At 58.2% G+C, this 25,922-nt stretch overlaps 3 protein-coding genes across 3 annotated transcripts in view; 2 read left to right on the forward strand and 1 right to left on the reverse strand.

Annotated features, from left to right (window-relative positions):
* CORO7 (coronin 7) overlaps positions 1-7,441 on the forward strand; it is a 39,389-nt gene extending 31,948 nt beyond the window's left edge. The window contains exons 6-23 of the mRNA XM_077762524.1: positions 112-169; positions 314-459; positions 542-634; positions 777-908; positions 1,330-1,456; positions 1,656-1,831; positions 2,335-2,443; positions 2,552-2,638; positions 2,720-2,862; positions 2,940-3,044; positions 3,124-3,209; positions 3,984-4,125; positions 4,213-4,302; positions 5,080-5,196; positions 5,463-5,598; positions 6,020-6,111; positions 6,616-6,702; positions 6,816-7,441. Of these exons, the coding sequence (XP_077618650.1) occupies positions 112-169; positions 314-459; positions 542-634; positions 777-908; positions 1,330-1,456; positions 1,656-1,831; positions 2,335-2,443; positions 2,552-2,638; positions 2,720-2,862; positions 2,940-3,044; positions 3,124-3,209; positions 3,984-4,125; positions 4,213-4,302; positions 5,080-5,196; positions 5,463-5,598; positions 6,020-6,111; positions 6,616-6,702; positions 6,816-6,821 (1,932 nt within the window). The 3' untranslated portion in view covers positions 6,822-7,441. The remainder of the gene's footprint in view (positions 1-111; positions 170-313; positions 460-541; positions 635-776; positions 909-1,329; positions 1,457-1,655; positions 1,832-2,334; positions 2,444-2,551; positions 2,639-2,719; positions 2,863-2,939; positions 3,045-3,123; positions 3,210-3,983; positions 4,126-4,212; positions 4,303-5,079; positions 5,197-5,462; positions 5,599-6,019; positions 6,112-6,615; positions 6,703-6,815) is intronic.
* Positions 7,442-9,300: 1,859 nt separating this feature from the next.
* On the forward strand, positions 9,301-16,597 carry PAM16 (presequence translocase associated motor 16). The gene is made up of 5 exons (XM_077762528.1): positions 9,301-9,415; positions 14,510-14,594; positions 15,369-15,505; positions 15,920-15,985; positions 16,439-16,597. The coding sequence occupies exons 1-5, from the start codon at positions 9,413-9,415 to the stop codon at positions 16,523-16,525; spliced, it is 378 nt and encodes a 125-aa protein (XP_077618654.1). The 5' UTR covers positions 9,301-9,412; the 3' UTR covers positions 16,526-16,597.
* A 650-nt stretch (positions 16,598-17,247) lies between these two features.
* GLIS2 (GLIS family zinc finger 2) lies at positions 17,248-23,089 on the reverse strand. Its single transcript, XM_077762527.1, has 6 exons — positions 22,870-23,089; positions 21,945-22,117; positions 21,261-21,437; positions 21,048-21,181; positions 20,839-20,957; positions 17,248-19,986 (listed from the first exon to the last, which is right to left on the reverse strand). The coding sequence occupies exons 1-6, from the start codon at positions 23,039-23,041 to the stop codon at positions 19,187-19,189; spliced, it is 1,575 nt and encodes a 524-aa protein (XP_077618653.1). The 5' UTR covers positions 23,042-23,089; the 3' UTR covers positions 17,248-19,186.
* Between the last annotated feature and the right edge of the window lie 2,833 nt (positions 23,090-25,922).

A 25,922-nucleotide genomic window follows, 5' to 3' on the forward strand; every position in this document is an offset into this window, starting at 1 on the left:
GAAGAGAGCACGGGGCAGGGGGAGGCGGGGTGGGGGGAGAGCTGGTGTCTGATCTGGAGTACATGCCAGGCCACCAGGGCACAGGCGGTGCTCAGGCTGTGCTCCTTTCAGGGTGACAGTCAGTTGTATTGCTACGAGGTGACCCTGCAGCAGCCAGCACTGAGCCCAGGTAAGCCCTATTCTCTCCTCCATCCCCCCCTCCGCGGCTATCTTCCCATGCTGTCTCCCCGCCTCCCCTCCCCCACCCCCTGACTGTCTTCTCATGCTTTCTTCCCCAACCTCCCCAACTGTCTTCTCATGCTGCTCCCCACAGTGACCCAGTGCCTCCTCGAGAGTGTGCTGAGGGGTGCGGCTCTCGTGCCCCGGAGGGCGCTGGCGGTCATGGGCTGCGAGGTGCTCCGTGTCCTGCAGCTGAGCGACTCCGCCATCGTGCCTGTCAGCTACCACGTGCCTCGCAAGGTGAGAGGCATCTGGGTGAGGGGCTGGGAAGGTCTTGGGGGCCTGGACCTCACTGGCCACGTGCATACCCACCTGCCAACAGACTGTGGAGTTCCATGAGGACCTGTTCCCGGACACCGCCGGCTGCATCCCTGCCTCCAACGCCCATGCCTGGTGGGTGGGGAGCAACCAGCAGGTAAGGGCCCCGACCCCTGCCCCCCCAGCCTGGCTGGCCACTCCCAGCTCCACCTGCCCCATGAATGGCCCCACAGTCCAGCTGCCCTCTGTCCCCCCTTGTCCCCACTCCCTGCCTCAGACACCACTACCTCTTCCCTCAGGTGCAGAAGATTAGCCTCCACCCAGCTCGGCGGCCCCACCTCAGCTTCACTTCCTGTCTGGTGCCCCCTATGGAGCCCTCCCCCGACCAGGCCCAGCCTACAGACACACCTGCAGGTGATGCGGACCCCAGCGTGAGTGCCAGGGCGGTCCGCCCATCCTCCCCATTCTGCCACCATCCTGGGGCCCTGAGTCAAAGCTGCCAAGTGTGTTCGCCTGGCTGAGGGTCTCCGAGCCTTTTGTAGTCGTCGTCAAGCATAACGGAGACAGAAACACGTGAAGCACGAATAAAGAACTTGGCGCTGTTCTCTAAATTGAGCAAGACTTTCACAGAAAAATCTAGGTTTCTGGTTTCTCTTGAAATCCTGGCAGATCTTAACCATACGGGGCCTGCCTGTTCTACAAAGCTAGGAGCTGGCAGCTGCCACCCACTGTCCCCACCGTCTGAAGCTGAGCTTGCCTGAATGTCCCATCGTCCGGGAGGAGGGGCCCCCTCTCTCTCTGGCCAACAAACCTGGGGGGCCTGCTGGCTGACCTAGGGTGCTTCTCCCCCAGGAGGGCTTCTCCTCCCCTCTCAGCTCGCTGACCTCCCCCTCCACACCCTCCAGCCTGGGGCCCTCGCTCTCTAGCACCAGTGGTATCGGCACCAGCCCCAGCCAGAGATCCCTGCAGAGCGTGCTGGGTAAGTCCCTCAGGGCAGGAGCTAAGTGGCCCTGTCTGCATCCTCTCCCCGCCTGCCGGCGTCGCCTGTCCTTGGGGGATGAAGGGAGCCCCAGTAAGAGGGCAGCCTGGACCAGGCTGTGCACCATCCTGCAGCGAGGTGAGCAGGCAGGCCAGCGGCCAGGGCCTCCTCATGTGGCTCCATCCCTGCCGCCTGCCAGGCCCCAGTTCCAAGTTCCGCCATGCTCAGGGCACCGTCCTGCACCGAGACAGCCACATCACCAACCTTAAGGGGCTCAATCTCACCACGCCTGGCGAGAGCGATGGATTCTGTGCCAACCGGCTACGTGTGGCTGTGCCCTTGCTCAGCAGTGGCGGGCAGGTGGCTGTGCTCGAGGTGAGGGACCCCACCTACCTGATGCCCCCCCAGGGACCTGCAGGAAGTCCAGGGCATTGGGTACCCACACTAGCTCACGCTCTCTGAGCACAAACTATGTGCCAGGCACCTGCCAGCATCCCCTTTTATCTTCCCAGCTGTCCTGCGGGGATACCACTCTTATCCCCATTTTACAGATGGATGAAAGCAGTGAGGCACAGAGAGGCCTAGTGACCTATCGGGTCACACAGCTGTGTAAGTGGTGGAGCTGGGATTCAAACCCAGACTGCCTGAGCCCCAAGCCTGAGCTCTTTCCACCACTCCACGCTGTCCCCCTCACTTTCTGGGATGTCACAGTTGGCACTTGGGACTCAGAGCACAAGGTGGCTGAAGCAGAGAGCTTGGGGGGGCATCAGCTGCAGAGGGTGGGGGGGGGCCAGGAGTGCTGCTTGCCCTGCAGACCCTGGGGACCAAGCCCTCCTGCCTGTTACTGATGGACCTATGGGTGGGGTCACCTCCCACAGCTGCGGAAGCCTGGCCGCCTGCCCGACACAGCACTGCCCACACTGCAGAATGGGGCAGCTGTGACTGATCTGGCTTGGGACCCCTTTGACCCCTACCGCCTTGCTGTGGGTAAGGATGCTCAGCGCTAGACTCACGGGAGGGTCCAGGGGTGCATGTGAGGGTAGGGGAAGCCCAGAGGTCTTGGGCACAGCGGTGATGAGCCAGCACTCTCTTCAGGTGGGGAGGATGCCAGGATCCGACTGTGGCGGGTGCCCCCAGAGGGCCTGGAGGAGGTGCTCACAACACCTGAGGCCGTGCTCACAGGTCAGGTGGGCCCAGGATGGGGGCTGGGACACAGGCAGTGGCTCCTGAGGGGCTCAACGTCACCTCATGCCTCACCCCCAGGCCACACAGAGAAGATATACTCTCTGCGCTTCCACCCACTGGCAGCCGACATACTGGCCTCCTCTTCCTATGACCTGACCATTCGGATCTGGGACCTTAAGGCCAGAGCTGAGCGGCTGAGGCTGCAGGGGCACCGGGACCAGGTAGGACATCTGTGGGGGCAGGCACCCAGCCACAGTCTCAGAGGCTGCCTCTCACATCCGTCCACACCTGCCTCCAGATCTTTGGCTTGGCCTGGAGTCCCGACGGACAGCATCTGGCCACTGTCTGCAAGGATGGGCACTTGCGGGTCTATGCTCCCCGGGCTGGCCCTGAGCCCCTGCAGGTGAGCAAGAGGCAATGGGGGCAGCCTTTACACCTGACTGAGGGTCCCCTGCTGGGCTTCATGTGCTGTATCCCAACAGGAAGGCCCAGGGCCTGAGGGGCCCCGCGGAGCCCGTGTTGTCTGGGTGTGTGATGGTCACTGTCTGCTGGTATCTGGTTTTGACAGGTGAGGACTCAGGAATACCATCCCCGCACCCAGACTTAAGCCGCTAATTGTGTCCTTTTTCCCCCAAACACACATACACCTGTTAGGCATCAGAAGCTGTCCCTGCTTCTCACTTACTGGATGCATGGATGGGTGAATGGGGGGGTTGGTGGGTAGGTTGGTGGATGGATGGGAGGGACGGAGGAAGGGGAGGAACAGTGAGTCAACTGGGGACCCAGAGGAATGAGAGCCACAGCCTCCTGCCTGGAGCCCATGCCTGGTCACGACGAGGTGAAGAGCATGAAACAGCCAAGCCTACTGGGGAGGCCCAAGGAATGAGTATTTGGCACATTGGAGGAGGGATCAGGGAGGGCCTCCTAAGGTAGATGTCATCTGAAGTGAGTCACAAAGGAGCTAGTAACCAGAAACCCAGAGGAGAGGACATTCAAGTGTGGGAGGAACGGCCAGGAAGCTGACCAGCACGGCTGAAGCATAGGGTGAGAGGCAGAACGTGGGGAGAGAAGTACAGACAACAGGCCACAGAGGCCATGAGGCCCGTGCTCGTGGAGGGTCAGAGAGCAGCAGAGGGAGCATTCGTAGGGGTGGGGCCAGCACGTTAGGCCACTGTTGCAGGAGACCAGGTCATAGTTCTAACTGGATCAGGAAAGAGAAGGGAAAGAGGCACTCCTCAGGCCCCGAAGCCTGGCAAGATCAGGGTCCTTGCTAGAGTCCTTGCCTGACTCCGGTCCCTGCAGCTCTGAGGACCTGCTTCTGCTCCCCGGGTCTCCCTTGCAGCCGAAGTGAGCGCCAGCTACTCCTGTACCCTGCCAAGGCGGTGGCCGGTGGCCCTCTGGCAGTGCTGGGGCTGGATGTGGCTCCCTCGACCCTGCTTCCCAGCTATGACCCGGACACCAGCCTGGTGCTACTCACAGGCAAGGTGGGTTGGAGTGCACAGGTCGGGGTGGTGGCAGGGGAGGGTGGGGAGGAGCTCTAGCTGGCCGCCTCACTCTTGCCACCCACCCAGGGCGACACCCGTGTGTTCCTGTACGAGCTGCTCCCAGAGGCTCCTTTCTTCCTGGAGTGCAACAGCTTCACATCGTCTGACCCCCACAAGGTGAGCCTGGGCGCACTCCCTGGGCCTCCTGGTCTGTGCGACACAGGGCTCCCCCGCCCTCTCCTGGCCACATGCGGAAGTGCAGGGGCCTGTGGGGTCAGCAGGTCACTGGGCCAGGGTGTGCCCGGCAGCTCTCTGGAGCTAGTTGTTAAACACCATTATTAAACATTAAACTATAAAATCTTAAGTTATATGAACCTACAAGTAAATTATATTGAAAACCAAGACAGTGAAAATTGAGTGTATCACTTCTTAATTGTTTTGCCTGAGTTTATGGTATTTTTTGTTCTGTCAACGGTACTTACACCTGTGGGCTCTGTCAGTGGCTATACCATACGATGCTATCACACATGTCTTCCCAACTCTGCATTGGACAAGTTATGCTGACAGAAATCACCATGGTGGGTTTTTACACCATAGAAGTAGGCTTCTCAAAGCTATAAATCAGGGCATTTTTCCTCCAGAGAGCTAGTTAAAGATTTTTAAAATGTATTTTGAAGGAGAAAGAGAATGTGTGAGTGGTGGAGGGGCAGAGAGAGAGGATCGCAAGCAGGCTCCGCACTGTCTGCTCAGAGCCTGATGCAGGGGCTCAAACCCATGAACTGTGAGATCATGACCTGAGTCAAGATCAAGAGTTGGACACTTACTTACTGAGCCAGGTGCCCCTCCAGAGAGCTAGTTGCTAAGCCTCTGCCAGCACATTCCATTCAAGGATGGGCCTTGGTTCTGGTGGTCCTAAGTAGGGGTGCTGGCACTCAGGTCCCCCTGCTCCTCCAGGGCTTCATCCTCCTGCCCAAGACAGAGTGTGACATCCAAGAAGTAGAGTTTGCCCGATGCCTGCGGCTTCGCCAGACCTCCCTGGAGCCTGTTGCCTTCCGTCTGCCCCGAGTCAGGGTGAGCTTGGGGGCCCAACACCCCGACATCTAGTCCCCCTTCACAGCCCCTATAAAAGGGGCTTTGGGGCCTAACTACCCCCGTCACCAAACTGTCCCACTCACTGCTCTTTGGGGTACCTGTTCCCTTACTCTGCTGCAATTCTGAAACTGGCAGAAATGCCAGAGCAGGCCCCGGGTCTCTCCTTACCCCCTTTCCCACGGGGTGCTGATACCCCTTGGGCCTCTGGCAGGTGCCCCAGTCTAGCCCCTTTGTCCTTCCTACAGAAAGAGTTCTTCCAGGATGATGTGTTCCCAGACACAGCCGTGAGCTGGGAGCCGGTGCTCAGTGTGGAGGCCTGGCTGGGAGGTGCTAATGGGCAGCCCCGGCTGATCAGCCTGCAGCCCCCGGGCATGACCCCAGGTACGCTGAGCAGCTGGGGGTGCTGAGTAGAAAGCAGGGAAGTGAGGTGTGGGGTTGGAGAAGGGGTTAAAAGGTCAAGTCCAAGATCCCCCTGATCCTGCTGGCACACAGAAACCTCTGGCCATCCCAAGGATAGGGTGCTTGTGTTTCCAGGCTCATACTCTGACCCTTTTGAGGGCAAGACCCAGGGTCTGTATTTCCATCACAGTTCCCACCCCTGATGTGCATGCACATGTGTGTGCACACACACGCTCCATGGTGTCCACAGCAGCCTTGGGAACAGAGGATGGGGTAGCTGTTATTGCCCCTTCTGGGGTCTCTGCCACAGGATTCCCTAGGAAAGGGTACCAAAGGGTTGGGCAAGGAGTCCTCACCGAGGGGGGTTCTCTGATGTCTGATGCTTGTCCCTGCCCTACCCCAGTGAGCCAGGTGCCCCGTGAAGCCCCTGCTCGTCGGGCCCCGTCCTCAGCACTCTACCTGGAAGAGAAGTCAGACGAACAAAAGAAGGAAGAGGTAGGTGTGGGAGGGGGCTGACCGGTATGGCACACACCGAGTCCTGGCCATACCTGATGATTGCCCTCAGTCCTCTGTCCGACCCAGGCTGGAACAGGAACCAGGGTCACACACTTCTCTTGGCTGGGCAGCTTGATGGGGGAGACCTTCCAGAGCCCTGAAGCAGACCCATGGGCCACAGGACTCAGGAGGCCCCCCTCTGGCCTGGCCCAACCCAAACAGAGCCAGGGGTTTGGGACCCAAGTGCATTTGGGGCCCTGGTGCACGTCTGAGTGTCTGAGGCAGTGTGCAGACTCCAGCGCTGCGTGGCACACAGTCTGCCTCTGGCTCCCTAATCTCAGTTGAAGTGTCTTTTTCTGTGAAAACCATCCCCTTTGTCAGGGCTCTGATGAAAATGGCTCTTTGCACAACCTTGATATAGTTCAAACTGTGAGGGCCTGTGTTCCCGGGCTTAGCAGCCCTATTCTGTTCCCTTCCCACCTCTTCTCCTGTCCACTCTCCTAGCTGCTCAACGCCATGGTGGCAAAGCTGGGGAACCGGGAGGACCCGCTCCCTCAGGACTCCTTCGAAGGTGTGGACGAGGACGAGTGGGTGAGTGGATGAGAGGGCCCTGGCATCCCCTCCGTCCCTCCCTCACCCTGCAGCCTGCGACACCCTCCTTCCCCAGACCTCTCAACTCCCTCCCACTTGGTTTACCTCCCCAGGACTAGACTGCCCACCAGCCACCTCCGGGCTCACCTGCCGCCGCCACCTCCCGGAACCCCTGACGTGGTGCCCGCTACACACCTCAGGTCTCCCCCTCAAACTGGAAGATGCCTCGTGGCCCTGGCACACCTTGTCCCAAAAGCCCTGGCCTCCTTGGGGCCTTGGGCACTTCCAAGGCCTCTGGGTCCCGCTGCAACTCCCATGGATTGTCCTCACCTCTGCTTTTTCTGGGACTGGCTGCTTCTCCTCAGCTGCCTGCTCGCATGTGGAGCCAGGGGCACGGGAGCACGGTGGGCAGGGAGCGGGGAGGGGTCAGGAGCATGTCCTTGGGCTGGTCCCAACCTAGGCTGGCTTTGCCCAGCACCTTCACTGATCACGTGCCATATCCCACCTTGCCTGCTGCCCAGTTCCAGGTAAGGGCCTAGGGGGCTGGCCCCCTGCCAGGCCGTATGGAGCAGCACCAGCCTCAGGGGCCAGGGACCGGTTGCCCTCCTCCCCAGGTTTGAAACCGGGAGAAAGGGGGGCATCACATAGCTGATGGCCCAGTTAAGGGGGGTGTGAGCCCCTCAAGGACTGGCCTGCATATAACCTGGATGTTTTCGCAATTAAAGTTTTCTAAGCTGGCCGCCTCTTGTGCCGCTGTGGTCTCTTGGCTGACTGAGTGGAGGGGGCAGGAGTTTGGGTGAGGGCAGTTGGACCCTGGGTTCCCCCTTGTTTCAGGCCTCACTTTGCTTCTCGTGCCTTTTCAGGTGCTAGGAGTTAGTTCATTCATCCAACACGTAGATACCCAACAACAGTCTGAATGGTAGATACGGTAACGGACAGGAGTGACAAGGCCTCTCAAGGCCCTTGTTATTGTCTTCCTGTGCAGGGAGCCAGACTGTGCAAGTAAGCAAACTGTGAAGAGAGCTGTAAAGAAGACAAAGTAGGAGCACCTGGCTGGTGCAGCTGGTGGAGTGTGTGACTCTTGACCGTGGGGTTGTGAGTTCAAGCTCCATGTTGGGCATAGAGATTACTTAATAAAAAAATAAAGAAAGAAAGAAGACAAATTATGTGAAACGGAGCAGCAGAGATAGAGAGGAAGCAGGGTGTTCAGAGTCTGAGAGGAGACCTTTAAGCTGAGAGTTGAGACCTGAAGCTCACTGAGCCATAGAGCCCTGAGAACGTTTCAGACAGAAGACAAGCAGCCACAGCTCTGAGGGAAGAAAGAATTTGGAGGTTGGAAGAAAGGAAAGGGCAGTGGTCCGGAACATAGCACAAGGCAGCCTGTTCATTGAACAAACGTGTGTTGAGTTCCTTCCATGTGCCAGCATCCTTCCAGGTGCTGAAGTTCAAGAGTGGAGAAAAGAGAAAAGTCCTGCCCACCAGGAATCCACATTCTAGTTGGAGGGAACAGGTTATAAACAATAAGCATAAAGTACATGAATTATGCCTAGGTGGCTCAGTCAGTTAACCAGCTGACTTCAGCTCAGGTGATGATCTCGCGGCTGCAGAGTTCAAGCCCGAAGTCCGGCTCTGTGCTGCTAGCTCAGAGCCTGCTTCAGATTCTGTGTGTCTCTCTGCCCCTCCCCCATGCACAATCTGCGTGTGTCTCTCTCTTTCTCTCAAAAATTAAAAAAAAAAAATTAAGATGATTAAGTAAGAACTTTGGGGGGAAAAAATGGAGGGGACAAAGAATGGAAGTTTAAGCCAGACACAAAAAGCGACATATAGTAGGCTTCTATTTCCATGAGATGTTCAGAACAGGCAACTCCATGGGGACGGACAGAACAAGGATTAGTGGTGGCCGGAGCGCAGAGAGGTGGGGGAGGGGCAGCGGTTGTGAATGCAGGGACTTTTTTGAGGGGTTGACGAAAATGTTGTGGTGTTCTTGTGGTGATGGTTGCACAACTCAGTGACTATACTAAAAAGCCCTGAATTGTGCACTTTAAAATGGTGAATTGGATGGTGTGAATTTTATCTCGATAAAGCCGTTACTGTAAAACAGTGCAGGACGAGGTTCAGCGTTGGCGGGGGTCGGGGTGGGCCTCGCTGAGAAGGTGACATTTGAGCAGGAACTTGAAGGAGGGGGCAGCGAGGGGTCCTTCCCAGGCTAGAGGGACCCTAGCACGAAACCTATTTTGAAGTTCCCTGGTTTCTTATATATTTGTGAGACTTTGGCATCCTACTCATGTTCGTGGGGTGTTATCTGTTTATTGCATACCTTTTAGTACCAAATGTTTTGGCAAAATCAAGGGAAGAAATTGCTCCGCTCTTGACAGATGTATTTATTCTGTAGCATCTAGCACTGCACTGTGAGCGCGAGAGCCCGGGTGAGGACCCGGGTGAGTCCTGGGCCCGCCTATCACCCGCCCGTCGCCGGCCCATCGTCCGTCCCCTGTTGGCTTCTGAGCCGGAGCCCGGGGCCGACTCCGCCTCTGGCTCCGCCCACGTGTTACGACACGGCACCAGCCTGCTGGAGGGAACTGTGCGCATGCCTAGTGCGGCGTCACGCACGCGCTCTCTCCCTTGACCTCTGACCCCCCCGGCCGCCCTTGAGCTGGGGGCCGTGGGGCCAGGAAGCAGGAGCCAGCGACCCCGAGGCGGAGCGGCCGCCATGGTGAGGCCCGAGTTGGGCGCTGCCCGGGGGAGGGGAGGCCGTTTCGGGGCCGGATCAGGGGCGGCGACCCCCGACCAGGCTGCGGGTGCCGCGCGACCCACGTGCCGGACGAGGAGCAGGGGACGGGGGGCGTCGCACCGGGAAGATCGCGGCGGGCGCTGGCGGCCTCCGGGTCACGGAGAGCCGCTTGTCCGGAAGGCAGGGCGGGCCTGGCCAGCCGGAAAGTGCCCAGCAGTTGCGGTCGCCGTGTGCTCTAGTCCATGTGCGCACAGCCCCAGCGGGAGGCTAGGGCCGACCCGGGAGCCCTGCTTTGCCCCGCAGCCAGTTGGTGGTGTCGCCCTATTATTGTCCCGCTTTCAAGCCCGACCCAACGGTCTCCGAGACTTTGCCAAGGAAGTGGTAGAGCTAGGTCTTGAACCGGCCCCTCGACACCGAAAACTGAGCGTTTTTGCGATATCCCTGGCACTTGGACCCAGTCCACAGACCTGGGCTGCACTGGCTGCGACAGTTGCACCTGAGGACCCTGTAAAAATGCATTGTCCTGAGCTCTGTCCTCGGAGGTTCTGTCAGTTCCCTAAGTGATTGAGGCAGTCAGTTTGCGGAACCATTTCTTAATATTAAGGATAAGGTAGCAGCTTGCAAGTGCCAGGCCCTGAACTGAGGCCTTATGTGGATTCTCTCGGGTAATGCTTATGAAGTCCGTACTGTCGCTGTCCCCACTTCACAGATAAGGAAACTGAGTTTCTGAGTTTGATTTCTCCAGAGTCATTCATGCAACGGTGTCTGGTTTTGAACCTGGTTACTACCGTTTTTTGAGAACCTACAACGAACCATTGAACTGGATCCTTCTTCTCATTTGTGCGTGTAACCCTGAGCCACCCTCAAGAGCCAAGATAAAAGGTTGCTCTGGAGGAGTTTGTATTTAAAGGAGGAATCAGTGAAGGACAGCATATTAGTAGGAAGCGATAGTGCTGTGGGAAGATAGAAATGGTAGGAGCCCTGGGAAGGTTTCACTTGGGGGATGGGGGTAACGTGTTTAGTTGTTGTTGTTGTTGTTGTTAATTTATTTTGAGAGAGATAGGAGACAGAGCATAAGAGTGGGGAAGAGGCAGAGAGAGAGGGGTAGAGAGAGAATCTCAAGCAGGCTCTGCACTACCAGCACAAAGCCCAACACGGGGGCTCGACCTCACAAACTGTGAGATCATGGCCTGAATCAGAGTCAAGAGTCAGACGCTTAACCAGCTGAGCCACCCAGGCGCCCTAGTACGTGTTAAGTTTTGAAGGATGTTGGGTTTTGACAGAGAATCAGAGTAATAGGATATTCCAGGTTAATGGCTATCATTACAGGAAAATGTTCTGAAACTAGTAGTAGTCCATGCTTTTTAGTGTATTTCTAGAACTGCGTGGATACACTAAAAACACTGAATACTTGACAAGAGTGATTTGTATGGTATGTGAATTCAGAGCTGCAGACATTGGAGTAAAGAAGTCAGAGCGCTTGATCTAAAGTAGGTGCGGAGAGAGGTGAGAGAAAACCAGAGAAGTCGTTTGTAGCCAGACATAGCTAAGAATGCCTGGCTGAAAAGTGCGCCGAGTTTGCAGGCAGTGGCAATGGGAGAATTGTGTGTGTCTTGGGGGATGGCTGAGGCCCTCCAGCAGAGGGAGTGGTAAGCATTTGGCAATCCCGGCTAGGGGCATAGCGTTATTGTGATGGTGACCTGCATCACACTCATTCAAATACCGACGGGCTGCTGTGTCAGCCATAGGCGGGCGCCCCAGGCATACCATGGTCCTGCCTGCCCTCCTGCTTGGTTGTGATGCCAGCAGCTGTTTGTAGAGACTCTGGGTGAACAAAGCCCCCTTCCTATCCTTGAGAAAGGGATGAGTCCGTGATAGTCTGCGCCCACAAGCCCAAGAGCCTAAGACTGGGCTTTGAAGGGAACATTGCACATCGGTCTATCTGAAAGCTAATTCCCTTCTTGATGCACTTAACATGAGATAAGCCAGATTCCCTGGTGTCCCCTGGTGCTTTCCTGTGGCCTTTTGCCCCAGCTGCAGAGCTTTGGACGACCTTCACTAGGCTGTGTTCCTCAGATGAGAAAACGTATGTGTAACCCACAGTGGGTCCCAGGCTTGGCGACCTGTGGCTCTGACCTCTGCTGCTTAACCGGCAGTTTGGCCTGAGTTGGATGCCATGTTAGCTAATTGTTCTTGACAGAGCCTTCAGGTCAAGTGTCAGTCAGTGGACTGTGGGATGTTTTAGGACTTTCTAGGAGGGGCCTCAGCCATGGCTATCTTTGCCACCTCTTTTTTTTTTTTTTAATGTTTTATTTATTTCTGAGAGAGACAGCGTGAGCAGGGGAGGGTTAGAGAGAGAGGGGGATACAGAATCTGAAGCAGGCTCCAGGCTCTGAGCTGGCTGTCAGCACAGAGCCTGACGCGGGGCTCGAACCCACGAACCGTGAGATCATGACCTGAGCTGAAGTCTGACGCCTAACCGACTGACCCACCCAGGCGCCCCTGTCTTCACCACCTCTTGTAGCTGGCAGAACTCTGAGCACCCCTGACCCACAGCTGGCACTGGGTACTGAACAGGTGGATGAGAAGCTTGGGTATGCCTGGCCTCTACACCACTGAGCACCAAGCAGGGTCTGGTCCAGAAGCAGGGTAGCTGTTAGGCTGCTCTGGACCTGCCACTGACTGTCCACTGGGTTTTATGTGGGTTGTCCCTTCAGAACCTTGCAGCCCTCCTATAAGGAAGGTATTGTTCTCCCCCTTTTCCAGATAAGAAAACTGAGGTTCAGAGAGGTTGAGTAATTTGCCCAGGACCACACAGCTAGCAAGAAGACAAGCCGAAGTCCAGGTTTATAGCTGCAAAGCAGCCCTCTCCCTCTTCTTTCACACTGCTTCCCAGCTCCCTAGGAATGCAGCCTGGCTTTTTGCAGCCTTTTCCCTGAGGAATCAGTGGCTGTATCAGATGAGTTGCCTTTTTGGGAAACGCTTTGTTACTCTGTAATGTCTGAGCATTGTCAAGCTTTGTGAAACAAAGGGTAATAAATGAAGACCAACATTTATTGATCACCTACTGTATCAACAGGCTCCGTGCAGGGCACTTGACAAGCATTATCTCATCGAATCCTTATGACAGCCCTATTTTTGGTCACGTTTTACAGGTGAGGAAACAGGCTGAGGGGACCTGAGAGCATGCCCAGGGCACGCAGCTGGGATTTGCACACAGGCATCCCAAAGCTTGCCTGTATGACCACACATCGCACCTCCATGCCCTGGAGATGCCTCCCACACAAACCTTGGTAGCCTCAGTGGACCAAGCAGGCAGCTCCCTTGGGCAGCCACTGTAGCCCCTGAAACCACAGGAGCTGTGAGGCTCTGGCAGCACGAACGCCGGGGCCACCATGCCACTGGGGCGTGAAGCCTGCAGGGGTGGTTGGGGAGCTGCCCAGTTACACACTTAGTTTCTAACGTTCGTTATTGAGCAACAGCCGCCACCCTGGGCAGAGAAGTCAGTCAGTCGATGGGCAGCGATGGGCGGAGCAGTAGCCTCGCGCTGAGGTGTGTGGCAGTGGGTGAAGCTGTGGTCCGAGGCCCGAAGGGTGTGCAGGCTGAGTCACCTACTGGCCTGTCGGCCGCAGTGTACCTCAGACAGTACTGGCTGTCCATCTGGGAACCTGTCCCACCTGGGAGGGGCTGTGGGCCCCGAGGGAGAAGTTGGAAGGCTTCCCTCCCCGCACTCAGTATTTGTCTTGCCTCCTGCCCCGCAGCTGGCCGCGGCCCTGCCCCTCCCTTTGATCCTCTGAGAGAGTCTTCACTGAGCTTTGCTTTCTAGTGTGAAATACAGGGCTTATGACATTTCCACTTACTTGTGAAATCCAAACCCACTTCCACTTACTAATTCCTGCCAATGTCCCAGAACCAGCATCCCAGCCTGCCCATGGGGCCGGTTCACTGGAAGCCAAACAAAGCCAGTTCTGGAGTCAGGATCCCACTGGCACCCGAGGAGCCCCTCTCTGGCATCTGGGTTGAGTCCTTGATCCTTGTCAGGTTGCTGAGTTGCCCTCCCTTCAGGACCCTGTGTGAGATGGGCAGCCTGAGGGTGGCATGGCTAAGAGCACCGAGGTCGGGGTTTCGTGCCCACCTTCCACTTGAGCACCTCCCACTTCCACTGTGTCCTCTGGCTGGTCATTAAACCCGGCTGTGCCTCAGTGTCTTGAGGTTTTGGGTTAACTGGCGCGGTGCCTGGCACCCAGGTTCAGTTGATACTTGCTGACTGATAGGACATCTAACTACAGACAAGTGCCAGGGAGAGAAAGGGAAACCACTGCATGTGCCCGTGAGCAGTGTCGGCCTGCAGTGAGCTGAAGAGGCTCTCCCTGCCGGGCTCGTCCACGTGCGGGAGCTCTGAGGCGCCGTGCTGTTCTGTGTACCTAGTGCTCGGCAGAGCTCAGCAGTTCTGCAGGTGTTTGAACCAGTGAAGGAACTGGTGACCAGTCCGGCGCTCCCTCACCAGTTAGTTCTTTGTCTTAAATGCCCTCCTATAGTGGGCTTTTTGCTCCTTAAAAGTGGAGAGTCTTTTTCTCTTTTGTTGTGTTGATTGCAACCAGCAAGAATAGTCTTGGGAGAAATGGGGTGGCTCCAGGCTCCCTGAGTTTCCTGCTGGTCGAACAAAGGTTGGAACCTCCGATCCCAGAAGCACAGAAGCACGGGGTGAGTTAGTGGCAGTGGCCAGTCTGGGACCAGCCCCTGGTTCTGGCTCCAGGCCATACTGTTGCTTTCAAAGCCTCTGTGCCCGGCAGCCCCTTTGTCTTTGCTGCTCTGTCCTCCTGTCTGAAGGCCAAGGGAGGATTCCACTTGCTTCTAGGGACTCGGTCAGATCCAGCCCCAGCCAGCTCTCCAAAGAGCACCTGATGCCACACAAGGCAGAAGCTTTTTATCAGGGTACTTTGGATTAAATTCTGCGGCTGCTGCTCTGTGCTTCATTACCTCAGATCTCCAGAAATCCTGCCACTCAGCAGCCATTTCCAGGGTCCCATTTCTGGAGAATGCAACCTGCTAACCAGGTACCTGCTTTGCCCACAGGCCAAATACCTGGCCCAGATCATTGTGATGGGGGTGCAGGTGGTGGGCAGGGCCTTTGCCCGAGCCCTGCGGCAGGAGTTTGCAGGTAAGCTTGAGCCCCCTTTTCCCCCAGGGCCATCCGGCCAGGATGCTGCAGTTCTGGCAGCCTGGGGCGTTTCCAGGGGGTGGGGGGTATCGTTGCACGTCAGGACATTCTCATGAAAGGGAAAGCCGGTTGACTGTGAACATTGAAGCAGGAATGGGCAAACTGGTTCACCTGACCACCTGTTTTTGTAAATAAAGTTTTATGGAACACAGCCATACCCTCTGGCTGCTTTCAAGAGTCACTAGTTGCAAACCCAGATATTAATTGGCCTGCAGAGCCTAAAATATTTATTCTTTGGTCCTTTAAGAAAAAGTTTAGTGGATCCCGATTCTGTGGTCATTGAAAGAGAAGAGGTCACCTGAGCCACCTGCTTTGGTGACCTAGGTAACTGGTGGGCAGCCAGGTCTCAACTGAGCTATTACTGCCTCTTCATACCTGCAGCTTTACTCTGTCTCCCATTGTCGCCTAAAGTTCCCCAACTTGCTTTGCACTTGGGAGGACGGGGCAGGGGAGAGGAGAGGAATAGAGCCATCTTGTGGTCTAGGTTGGGGACCAGACCCTGTACCTGTCTACCAGTGGAGTAAATCTGTCCTCACTTCACTGTCCCCCACCCCTCACCCAAAAAAAAAAAAGCCACTCCTGGAGAAGAGATGCACCCTGTCCCTGTGTGTGTCTTCTCCCATGCCACCTGGCAGGCTGAGCTGCCCACTTGGAAGGCCCAGGGGGAACCTCTGGGCTGCTGAGGGCCAAGCACTCACCCGTGTGTCCACACAGCCAGCCGGGCAGCAGCTGACGCTCGGGGACGTGCTGGATACCAGTCTGCAGCTGCCTCCAACCTGTCGGGCCTCAGCCTCCAGGAGGCACAGCAGATTCTCAATGTCTCCAAGCTGAGCCCTGAGGAGATCCAGAAGGTGAGGCCACTAGGTCGGCTTTGAGACAGGCCTTGCCCCACAGACCAGGATGGAGGTGCAGGCCGGGGGGAGTCAGGCTGCGAGGGTCCGGAAGAGTGAACATGGCCTGGTGGAAAGGGGCAGGTGTTTGGACTCCCAGGTTATGGCAGCCGCTGTCACTCATTTGTTTTTAGGCCCAAAGCAGACAGTGGCAGGGACAGAGCAGTTGGCGGTGGTAGACAAGCCCCTTCCCTCCGTGGGCACTTGTCCACCTCTCTGTCCGCCAGCAGTCACATGGGCTTCCTGGGTTACACAGTGGGGCACGTGGGCGGCAGGGCTGAACCCTTTGGCTTTCCTTCCTTGTCATTTCCTAGCTTCCCCTGCCTCTGTAACCCAGAGCCTGCACACCCTCTCACCGTCTCCCCTCCCCTGCAGAACTACGAACACCTATTCAAGGTGAACGACAAATCCGTGGGTGGCTCCTTCTACCTGCAGTCCAAGGTGAGTGCTCTTTGATGCTGGGAGGGGACAAGCCCAAGGCCCTCTTCTCACTGGGGGGTCCTTCGTTCCCAGGCTGTTCAGAGCTTGGCAGCCAGGCAGTTGTGCCGGGCGTCCCTGGTGCCCCAGCCTCAGGGGGCCCCCCTCTCCCCCAGGCTGCCACCACCTCAGCTCCCTAGGGCCCAGCCAGTTGGGCTAAATTGTCTGGGCCCTGTGTCACCCTGACGGTGGCCCTCCCAGGAGCCATGGCTTTGAGGGAATAGGACCACTGGCTGGTGAAGAGCAAGGCGTGCCTGTCCCCCTGCGAATGCTGCGCACCTGTAAGGGAGGCACTTGTGTTTCCCAAGCTGTTGGCTCAGCCGTGCCCAGGGCTCTGCAGGGACCCGCAGCTGGGAGGACTGGGAAGGGCAGAGGCCCACCCCACTCAGGGCCCTGCCCATTTCTAACTCCCTCCAGGTGGTCCGAGCCAGGGAGCGCCTGCAGGAGGAGCTCAGAATCCAAGCCCAGGAGGAGAGAGAGAAGGAGCAGATGCCCAAAACGTGACCACCCGGCCCCTCCTGCACCCTGCCCACCACCTCTAATTTATAGCTCGGTAATAAATGTCTGTTCCGCGTTTCTCAGTGCACGCATCCCCATTCCAGAAGGCAGGTTGCTCTTCCCGCCAGGGGAGGGGGAGTCAGCGGCATGGCATCCCTGGTTACATGCCTTGGACACCCCGCAGGGCTGGGGTAGGCGGGGTTGGTGAGAAGCCAGCCCTGCCCTGCCTGCTGAGCTGTCACGTACTGGACGCGGCCACTCCCGTCACAGCTCCAGTGCTGGGCCCCTCCTGCAGCACCCCCATCCTCAGGTCGGCCCTTGCCCTTCCCACCGAGCCCCAGGTGCCCAGCTCAGTCACAGGCCGCCTCTCCCTGAGCTGAATTTGAATCTCTGGAATCTGGGTGGAATGTTCCGGTGCTGCGGAAGAGAAAAGCCTCTGCCAGCCTCTCAGTGGACGAGTTGTGTCTCCCCCAGAACTAAGCCTCTTATCAAAGTCACAGCAGGTGGTGGCAGGACAAGGTCCTGCTGCATCCTGAACCTTCCATGTCCGGCTCCTTCAGCACTTGCCCCCTTCCTCCCCCAGCTCCCAGCAGCAGATCAGGCAGTTGCGACACCCACAGGGTGAGAGGGAAGTCCCACAACAGGGCCTCTGGATGCTGTGTTCTGGGGGTGGGTGACCTGAACCAGGCGCAGGGTGGCTTAGCTCACGGCACGGCCAAGACAGAAACTGTCTTTGAACTCACTTTTATTGTTTCTTTATAAACTTCCTCTCACATGGAGGAATATATTGTTATAGTCATTAGCTTATCTCTTTTTTTTTAAACTCTATGCTAACAGCAATGGAGCCAAGAGGAGGAAAACATAAGCTACGATAGAAAGGCACTTAGAACCTGTTAAAATACTGATATCCTGGAATGTGCAACAACAAACCCACAACAACAACACGTACACCAGCCCTTTCGAGCCTGGTCTATCACCGAGTCACATGCTGAGCTAATGTCACCTTCCAGTGCCCTGTTCCTCTGCTCCCTGGGCTTGAGTCTCAAACCCCTCACCCCCACCTGGGGATTTAAGGCCTGGGTCCTGGGTGGGGCCCGAAGAAAGGAGACCAGCTCCCTCCTTTGCTCACAGCCCCTTCAAGGGGCAGAGCCAGCACTGCCAGGCCCTGTCAGGGCAGGCCAGGTCAGGGTGACCCCTCTAGGACAGAAGGGCAGTCCAGGAAAGGGTGGGGTCTGCAGGCTTGCTAACCACCCCACTGCTGGCCTGCAGCTCCCTGTTCTGCAGCAGGGGAATGGAGTGCTTGGTCATGTGGCCAAGGACTGGGCAGGCCTTCGAGCCAGAAGTCCTGACTGCCAGGCCAGCACCTCCCAGATGGCACCAGGCCACCTCCAGGGAGGGAACAGCAGGGGCTCAGGGCGGGGAGAGCATATGTGCTACGGCCTCAGGGCCTGGTGGGGTCGGGCCGTGGGGTGTATGGAACACCAGCATCCTTAGCTGATTCTGGCCCATGCCACTGAGAGGCAGAGGTTCCATTGGGAAGAGCCAAAGCCAAAGGAAACAGCCATGTCTTAAGTCCAGGCTCCTTCCTCCAGCTTCCCTTTCCTGGGCAGAGGGATGGGGCCCTCCCTTGGGCATCCTAGTTCTCCATACTGTCCCTAAGCCCAGGGCTTTCAGTCCACAGCCTCTGGAAAGCTCCCACAGCCAGTGCTGGCCTGGAGCCTTACTGCTCCTGTGTGTTGGCTGTGACTTGGCACCCCCAGAATGGGAGCTGTGTCCCAGCCTGAGGTTGTCCCCGGCCAGCCTCCCACCTCTTGACACCCTGCAAGCCTCCAGAGTCCCTTGTGCAGAGTGCCACTGCCCTAGGCCAATCCGGTCCCACCTGCCCCGAGCCAAGTGAGGGCCCAAGATCCTGGCATCTCCCCTCCTCTCTTAGAGTGCTCCCCACACTTCCAGGGCCCTGAAAGGAGAGGGAGAAGGCCCAGTAGTTAAGGGGCAGGTGAGTGGTCAGCAGCCCCCCACTTTGGAGAGTGTCCAGCCCAGACAAGGGGCTGACCCTCCGTGCTGGCTGTTTCTGGACGGGCTAGTGGGGAGGGGCAGCTGGCAGAGCGGGCCTCCCTTTTGGAGTTTGGAGGCACCTTGTCATAGGGATAAGGTGGCTTCTTTCTGTGGCTTTGCCTGCGTCTGTCTTGCTCTCCCTCTGGAGAGTGGGCCAGAGGGAAAGGGGTCCAAGAAGCCCCCAGAGCAGGGGCCCCAGAAAGGCTAGAGAGGACAGGAACATGGCTGGCAGGTGGTCAGGGCAGGAGGGGCAGGTGACCTACCCAGGCTGGTAACTGGATGAGGGAGGTACCAGGGTGGAGGCCAGGGGGTCTGAGGGCTGGGTGAAGGAGAGGGCAGGGGGAGGGCTGGAGGTGAACAAGGCCTTAGCACCCAGGAGCACAGCTCTCCCCGGGTAGCAGGACCAGCCCCCCTCCAGGGCACCGCCAGTGACCTTCTAGCACCATCCTTGCTGCCCAGCTTGTCTGGGGCTGGGTCTGCCTGGGGGACACAGCCAACCAGGCCCCAGGGGCAGAAGGACATTATTGCTATTTCGCAGAAGAGTTTCCGTTCGTCGGGGGCAGGGGCCAGGAGCTCCTAGCTGGGCTGCAGGCAGCTGTCCACCAGGCTGATTCAGTTCACCACGGCCGGCTTGAGCAGCACAGAGCCTGGCGGGATGACCACCCAGCCCGGAGCGAGCGCCTCTGGGCTGCTGGCTGCCGAGCTGACCCCCGTGGACAGGTCCAGCACGGTGCCCGGCAGCAGGGGGAGGCCATCCGGGCTCGGCCGGGAACGGCTGTTCTCAGTCCTCTCCAGGGGTGTCTTGCGGCCCTCCATGCCCAGAGACCTGGCTGGCACTGCCCCACGCCCCTTCTCCCCCTCAGCCTTGCCGCCAGCGGAGCCAGCGAGGAGGGAGACCACAGGCAGGCCCAGTCCGCCAGCCCCAAAGGGTGAGGGCAGCAGCGGGTTCTTGGCCAGATTGAGGGGCAAGACGGGGCCCGGCAGCCCGGGGCCCATGCCCCCTGCGCCCGCACTGCCCCCACCGTTGCCACATGCCAGGGCACTGAGGTCGAGGGGGCCGGGGGCCAGGGGCAGGGGCAGGCCGGGCAGGCCAGGGCCTCCGAAAAGGGCAGCAGGGTTGGGGATGATGATCTGGGCTCCACTGACATAGGGGCCGCCATCGGGGGTGGGCAGTGGTGGCTTGGGGGGCGGGCGCAGTTGCAGGAGCTCTTGCTGCTCGTGAGACACGAAGTGGCCGTGGGCCTTGATGTGCTTGCGCAGCGAGCTGGGGTCCGTGTAGCGCTTGTGGCAGCCAGGCATCTTGCAGTAGTAGGGCTTGTCCACGTAGTGGGTGCGCGTATGCTTGAAGCGGTCACTCGAGTTGGAGTAGCGCTTGTTGCAGCCCTCGTAGGGGCACACGTAGGGCTTCTCACCTGCAGGGCGGCGCCGCGTGAGGGGCCTCTCCCCAGCACGGCCTCCGCACCCCGCCCGCGCCCCAGGCCCAAGATCCGATCCCAGCTGGGGGCAGCAGGGCACAGACACTAACAGCCGGCCTGGTCACCCCCAAGCCCTGCCCGTGGCCTGGCCTCGGCCCTGTGCTTCAAATTGTGGATGACCGTGACCACTTCCACAGGCAGGACCACAAATTTGCTTCCACACTTCCCGGAAGACCCTGCTGGGGCATGGCCCACCCTGAGCACTGCCGGAACGCTCCCCGCAGCTGTGCTCCAGCCCCGGCTCAGCAAAATGCCTCCAGATTTACTAACTGTCTGGGCTCTGAGCCTTTGCGGTGTGGCCGGCCCGAACCGGGATGTGCTGTGAGCATAGAGCACATACGGGGTGGGAGGAGGGCGGGGATACACACCAGATTGTGATGCCACAGACTTCGTACCAAATCAATCCAATGTCTCATTGATAGTATTTTAATATATAGGGTTCGAGAAAATATTTCATTACAATTCATCTTACCTCTTCCTTCGTACTTTTTGTAATGTGCAATGAGGGTGGGGGGTTTTGGTAAATAGGAAATTTAAATCAGGTGTGTGGCTGTGTCGCCTGTGCTGGCTGCACGGTGCCTGGGCACAGCGAGGGGCAAGCGCACGCCACCTCACAAAAAACAGTGCGGGCTGCGGCGCCTCAAGATGTGTATGTGCCCCAAGAGAGGATGTAGAGGGTCTGACCCCCGGGAGGGGCTTCGCCCGGAAGTGGCACTCGCAAAGCGACAACTGCACAGTGAGATTTGTCCCTCACGCACCCCTTCGTTGCCCGCCAGCCCAGCCACTCACCCGTGTGCGACCGGTTGTGGATCTTCAGGTTCTCCAGGCGCGAGAAGCTCTTGCTGCAGGTGGGGCAGCGGTGCGGCTTCTCGTTGGTGTGCGTGCGGATGTGGATGAGCATCTTGTACCTGCTCCAGGGAGGGCATGGGGGGATCTCGACTCAGTTCACGGGACCCCGGAGCCCCTCTCCCCCAGCCCCCCCTCTCGCCCTCCCTCACCTGGCGTTGAAGCCGCGGCCGTGGCGGGCACAGCCTTCCCAGTGGCAGCAGTACCCCGCGTCCTTCTCGGGCTTGACGTGGTAGTCGTTGACGTGGTCCACCAGGTCTTGCAGGAGCTCGAAGAGCTGGTTACACTGTGGGGCCGAGGACGGTTCTGAGTGTGCGGCCGCGCACCCCAGCCCTCGCCCTGGTCCTCCTGGCTCCCCCACTCACCTTGGCCCAGCGACACACCAGCTGCTTGGGCAGGGGGAGCTCTGGCGAGAGGCACTTGTCCTTGGGGGGGGTGAGGAAGGAGGAAGCAGGCAGGTGCAGGGCCCCCCCAGAGCCCAGAGGCAGGAAGAACTGAAACGAACTGGGGACACCATCCAGATAGCGCAGTGGCTGGAAGTCCTAGGGGTAAGGTGGGGGGAGAGAGCTGGTCCACACCACCCGTCTCCTTCCGTGGCGGGCTGTGTCCCCCACGAGGACATGTCCCAGTCCCAACCCCCTGTACCCTGGGTGTGACCTTAATTGGAAACAGGGTCTTTGCAGATGCAGTCAACATCATACTGGACTGGGGGGCACTAAATCCAGTGACTGATGTCTTCATAAGAGAAAGGGAGATTTGGACACAGACACAACAGAGGGAAGAAGGCAAGGGGTCACCAGAGGCAGATTGTGGAGTGACCTGCTACAAGGCAGGGCACGCCAGGAGCCAGGAGAGGCTGGAAAGAAGCGAGGAAGGGCTCTTGCCCAGAGCCTTGGGAGAGAGCACGGCCCTGTGGATGCCTTGATTTCAGACTTCAGTTTCCACAACTGTGACAGAATAACACATTTACGTTGTTCTAAGCCACCCAGTTTGTGGTCCCTTCCAGGAAACCAGTACACCTCTTTCCAGAGCCCTCACGCCCTCCTCACCGGCGCGGTGGGCACTGCAGGCAGGTCCCCGTTGCCCTGGCGCTCAGGGGACAGCGAGCTGCTGCCATTGGGGGAATCCAGCCCAGACGGCGGTGACAAGCTGAGGTCTACCAGAGGGGCAGCCGAAAAGCGTCCCTCTACCTTCTCGGGGAACTTGGGGTTTAGCAGGAAGCCTAAGAAAGAGAAAGACTATTCAGAGGTGCTGGAGCGGAAGGTACCACGAATCCCCCCCCCCAGATCCTGGAAGCAGATGCCACCCGCAACCCCCCCCAGGACCACCCTGGGGCCCCAGGCATCTGAGCAGCAGGCTGCACACCTGACAGGTGTGGCCCTTGTCACCATGAGAGTTCAGCCATTCGTCAAGGTAAAAAGTGGAACGTACCCATTGAACAGGAACTTGAAGCCAGACCCCTGGCTTCCTGTCACACTGGCAGGTAGGGACCTTTCTGACTTTGCCTGCGCCCCTCCCTGACCCACTGCTCCCTTCTGTAACACAAGGGGCTGGGGCTGGGCTGCTTCCAAAGCCTTACAGCTCACATGGTAGGTGTGGTTTTCAGGGTTCAGTGGAGGCAGAGTGGGAGTCCTGAGCCCCATGCACCCCCTGAGAAGATCTTGCTGGGCTCTGTCCCCAAGCTCTACTCACCTGACTGACCTCAAAGCCCAGGAGTTGGGTCACAGGGCCTTGTCACTACTTGTGAATTCCCTGCCCCCCTTACCAGCCCCTCCCGGAGGCCTAGTTTGAATCCTGGCTCTACTGTGCTACCCCCTGGGGACAGTGTCCCTCCGTAGACAAACTGCTGAGGATAAATGGACAGAGCTCTAGGCTGAAAGCCGCTAGGGGCTGTGGTTACATCCTGGTGGACACACCTTGGACGTTCTTTCCACTGCCACAGCTCCACCGGGACCCGAGACCTGCTCNCTGTACCTGAGGGCGGGGAGCCCGGAGAGCCTGGGGTGGGGCTGTCATCCACCAGGCCGAGCTCCCTGTGCAGGGCTCGGTGCCGGACCACACTCAGCGCCCTCTCACGCTTTTCTCTCGCCGCTCGGAGCTTGGTGATGCTCAGCTTCAGGTCGAGCGGCTCGTCCAAGGAGTGCATGGTGATGGGGGGCTGGGTTGGAGATGGCTGCAGGCAGTGGGGGGTTCCCAAGCTGGTTTTCAGGCAGGAACCTGGGAGAGGACAGGAGCTGTGCTGTGAGTCTGTGACCTCAGGGTTCTCCTCGGCCCGCACCCATTGAAGCCCACAGGGGACAGAGCATAGATGTCCCGCAGTGTGAAGGGAGCCCCTCTGAGTGGCTCTGGCCCAGGGTAGCAGAGAGCCAACAACCTACTGAGAGCTCCCATGTCCACTAGCCTCAAGTCTTTTCTGGAGAAAGCTCAGAGAGTCCATTCTGCCATGAAACTGAGTCTTAGAGACACTGCCTCAGGTCACAGAGCTAGAAAGTGGCAGACCACCGGATTCAAGGCCACATCTCCCTCGAAATGGTCAGCCATGTCCCAAATGTCATTTCTGACCGAGTGGAAAGTCGTGTTTGGGATCACATGCCTGGTTTGAGCCTGAAGACCCAGAACCAGACCAGAAGAGCAACAAGAGTCTTCCAAGGCAGCCGTGAGTGGTCCTTAGCTTCCAGTTGCCGAGCGCCCACCGTGTTAGGCCCAGGCAGCCGTGGCCACCTGCAAGGGGAGGCGGCTACGAGCGTGTCTCCGGCAAGCCTGGTCCAAAGGATGGGGCGGCAGACAGGTTGGCCTTGCCTCCCAGGTGAGGGCCAGAGAGGTGCTCATGGGCCTTGGGGAGCCACAGGGCTCTGGGCCGCCACCAGGGGGCAGCTGGGGACCGTGATCCAGGCAGGCCAGCCAGGAACAGGGTTTGGAGGGAAGTGGACCAGCTCTGTCTGGTCATTAATTATATATAGGTACATACATCATTTTTTCACTGCTGATGATGTTGTTTTATTATAAGTTCTCATGCCGTTATTTTCACCACTTCCTTAGAACTTCTCAACGGTGTAATTTTCTTCACGTACAAATGACGGGGAAGAGCAAGGTCAACTCTTTATTCCAAACTCAACCTTTTTCCACGGGCAACCTTTTCGCACGTGGTCAAAAGTGTTTCCCTGCATTTGTTAATTGAGACGATCACACCCTGAAAAATCTATCTGCTAAACAAGCTGACACTGTGAGATAGTCCACGTCATTCACCAAATCCACGTTTGCGTAATTCAATACAGGACATCCCTGTAACCACCACATGGTGAATGACCGTATATTTCAGTGTCTGTCTCTGCCTGGGAATCAGAATGGCCCACACGCGTGCAGACCTGCTTTGTGCAGCAGGAAGGAGGAGGGCAGCCCCCACATCCCCACTCATCCTTCTTCCAGGCCAGGCCCCTCAGCAACTTTAAACAGTTTTCTCTGGTTCATGCGTCTCCATGACAAGCTCTACTTCTGCCAAGACCCTCCAAGCACACAGGGAACAAGGCAGCCCCCCCTCCCTCCATTAGGACCCTCTGCTTCTAGGACTTCCCAAGACCCTACCAGCACATGGCTAATATCAGAGCTCAAGGAGGGGCAGCTGCACTTGGTGGTAGGGCCCCATCTGTGACTTGTCCCAGTTAAAGTGCATCAGGTGAGAGCGGTCAGATCTGTCTGGATTTGCCCCCCCCCAGGCCATGCAGGGCCAGGGATCTCAGCGATGCAAGCAGGGCTGGGATCAGGCTGCCACCCTGTCCTTTAGGAGCCCCAGACTCAAGGTGGGCAGGTGAGTGGGGGACAGTGATGGATGGACCTGGGCCCCTTCCACTCTCCCTCTGGCTGGCCAGGGAGCTGCCCTCTGCCTGACCCCCCTCCCCCAGTTATGTCTGTCTGTGTGTCTGCCTGTCCCTCCACCTGTTTATTTTTAGACACAAGCCCAGTTCAACCTCCCTGAAGCTCCTCTGTGCTGGGAGCCTGGAAGGGGAGGAAGGAAGTAAATATTTATGCTGATTAAGAATTCAGGAGCCAGGAAGGGCTGGTGGCCTGGTCCTTCAGCTGGCCTAGGGCCACAGGCCTCCCCATGGCCTTCGTCTCCATCGCCTACCCCCAACCGGCCTTCTGGAGAAGGGGACCATAAGGGCAGTATGATTTGGGAACTGGGAATTCAAACTGACATTTTCATTGGCAACGCTGCCCAGGTAACATCCTTTGGCATCTGCCCTACTGGCCTCTGCCCCAGGCCAGAGGGGGTCCAGGGAGGGGCCCTAAACCCTGCTGGGTCACCCTGTTCTAAAGACCTGCAGGAGACACTGCCTCAACCTAAAACTGGGGAGGGCCATAAGAGGAGTGTTTCCCCTGGTGGGCTGGGCACAGTACCCAACCAAGGTGGGGGTGGGGATTTCAGCACCCCCCCTTAATCAGCAGGCTCAGCGCCCAGAGAACCCCCCCACACACACACACACACTTCCTGCCACTGGGTTCTGCCCAGGGAGGCAGGGGTTCATTTGGATGGATGCCAGAACCCAGCCCAGAAGCCCAGCCCCTCCCCCCAACTCCTGGGGAAGGAGGAATAAGCCACCCCAAACGCCCACACCTCCCAGCGACCCCCAGCACCTGTCTCCTGTCCTGACCCTGACCAGCCTCAAGGTGTCCCCTGACACTTCCGACCCCCAGCTTGCAGAGGCCATTCTGAACTGGGGCTCTGCTCTTTGTTCCTGGGCTGGGTGGAGGGGGGAAAGCGAGAGCCAGGGTGACACCCTCCCGGGATTCTGAGGCCCAGAGGGGCGGCCGCCAGGGCCTGGAACCCCGGGGCACGCGGTGATCACCTCCGGAAGCCAGCCACGCCGTCACCCGAATCGACAACCAGGTGGGCTGGGGAGGCGGACGCCCGACCCGATTCCCAAAGGCGGCTGGGGACGCTCCGAGGGGTGACGTGCCCGGCTCGCAGGGAGCAGGCGAGTTTCGGAACCAGTGGTGGAGCCCGGAGCCCGCGGCAGTGGTGCTGCGGC

Source organism: Crocuta crocuta, unplaced genomic scaffold (genome assembly GCF_008692635.1).
Source record: "Crocuta crocuta isolate KB4526 unplaced genomic scaffold, BGI_CrCroc_1.0 scaffold234, whole genome shotgun sequence".
In the NCBI taxonomy this organism is placed as follows: Eukaryota; Metazoa; Chordata; class Mammalia; order Carnivora; family Hyaenidae; genus Crocuta; species Crocuta crocuta.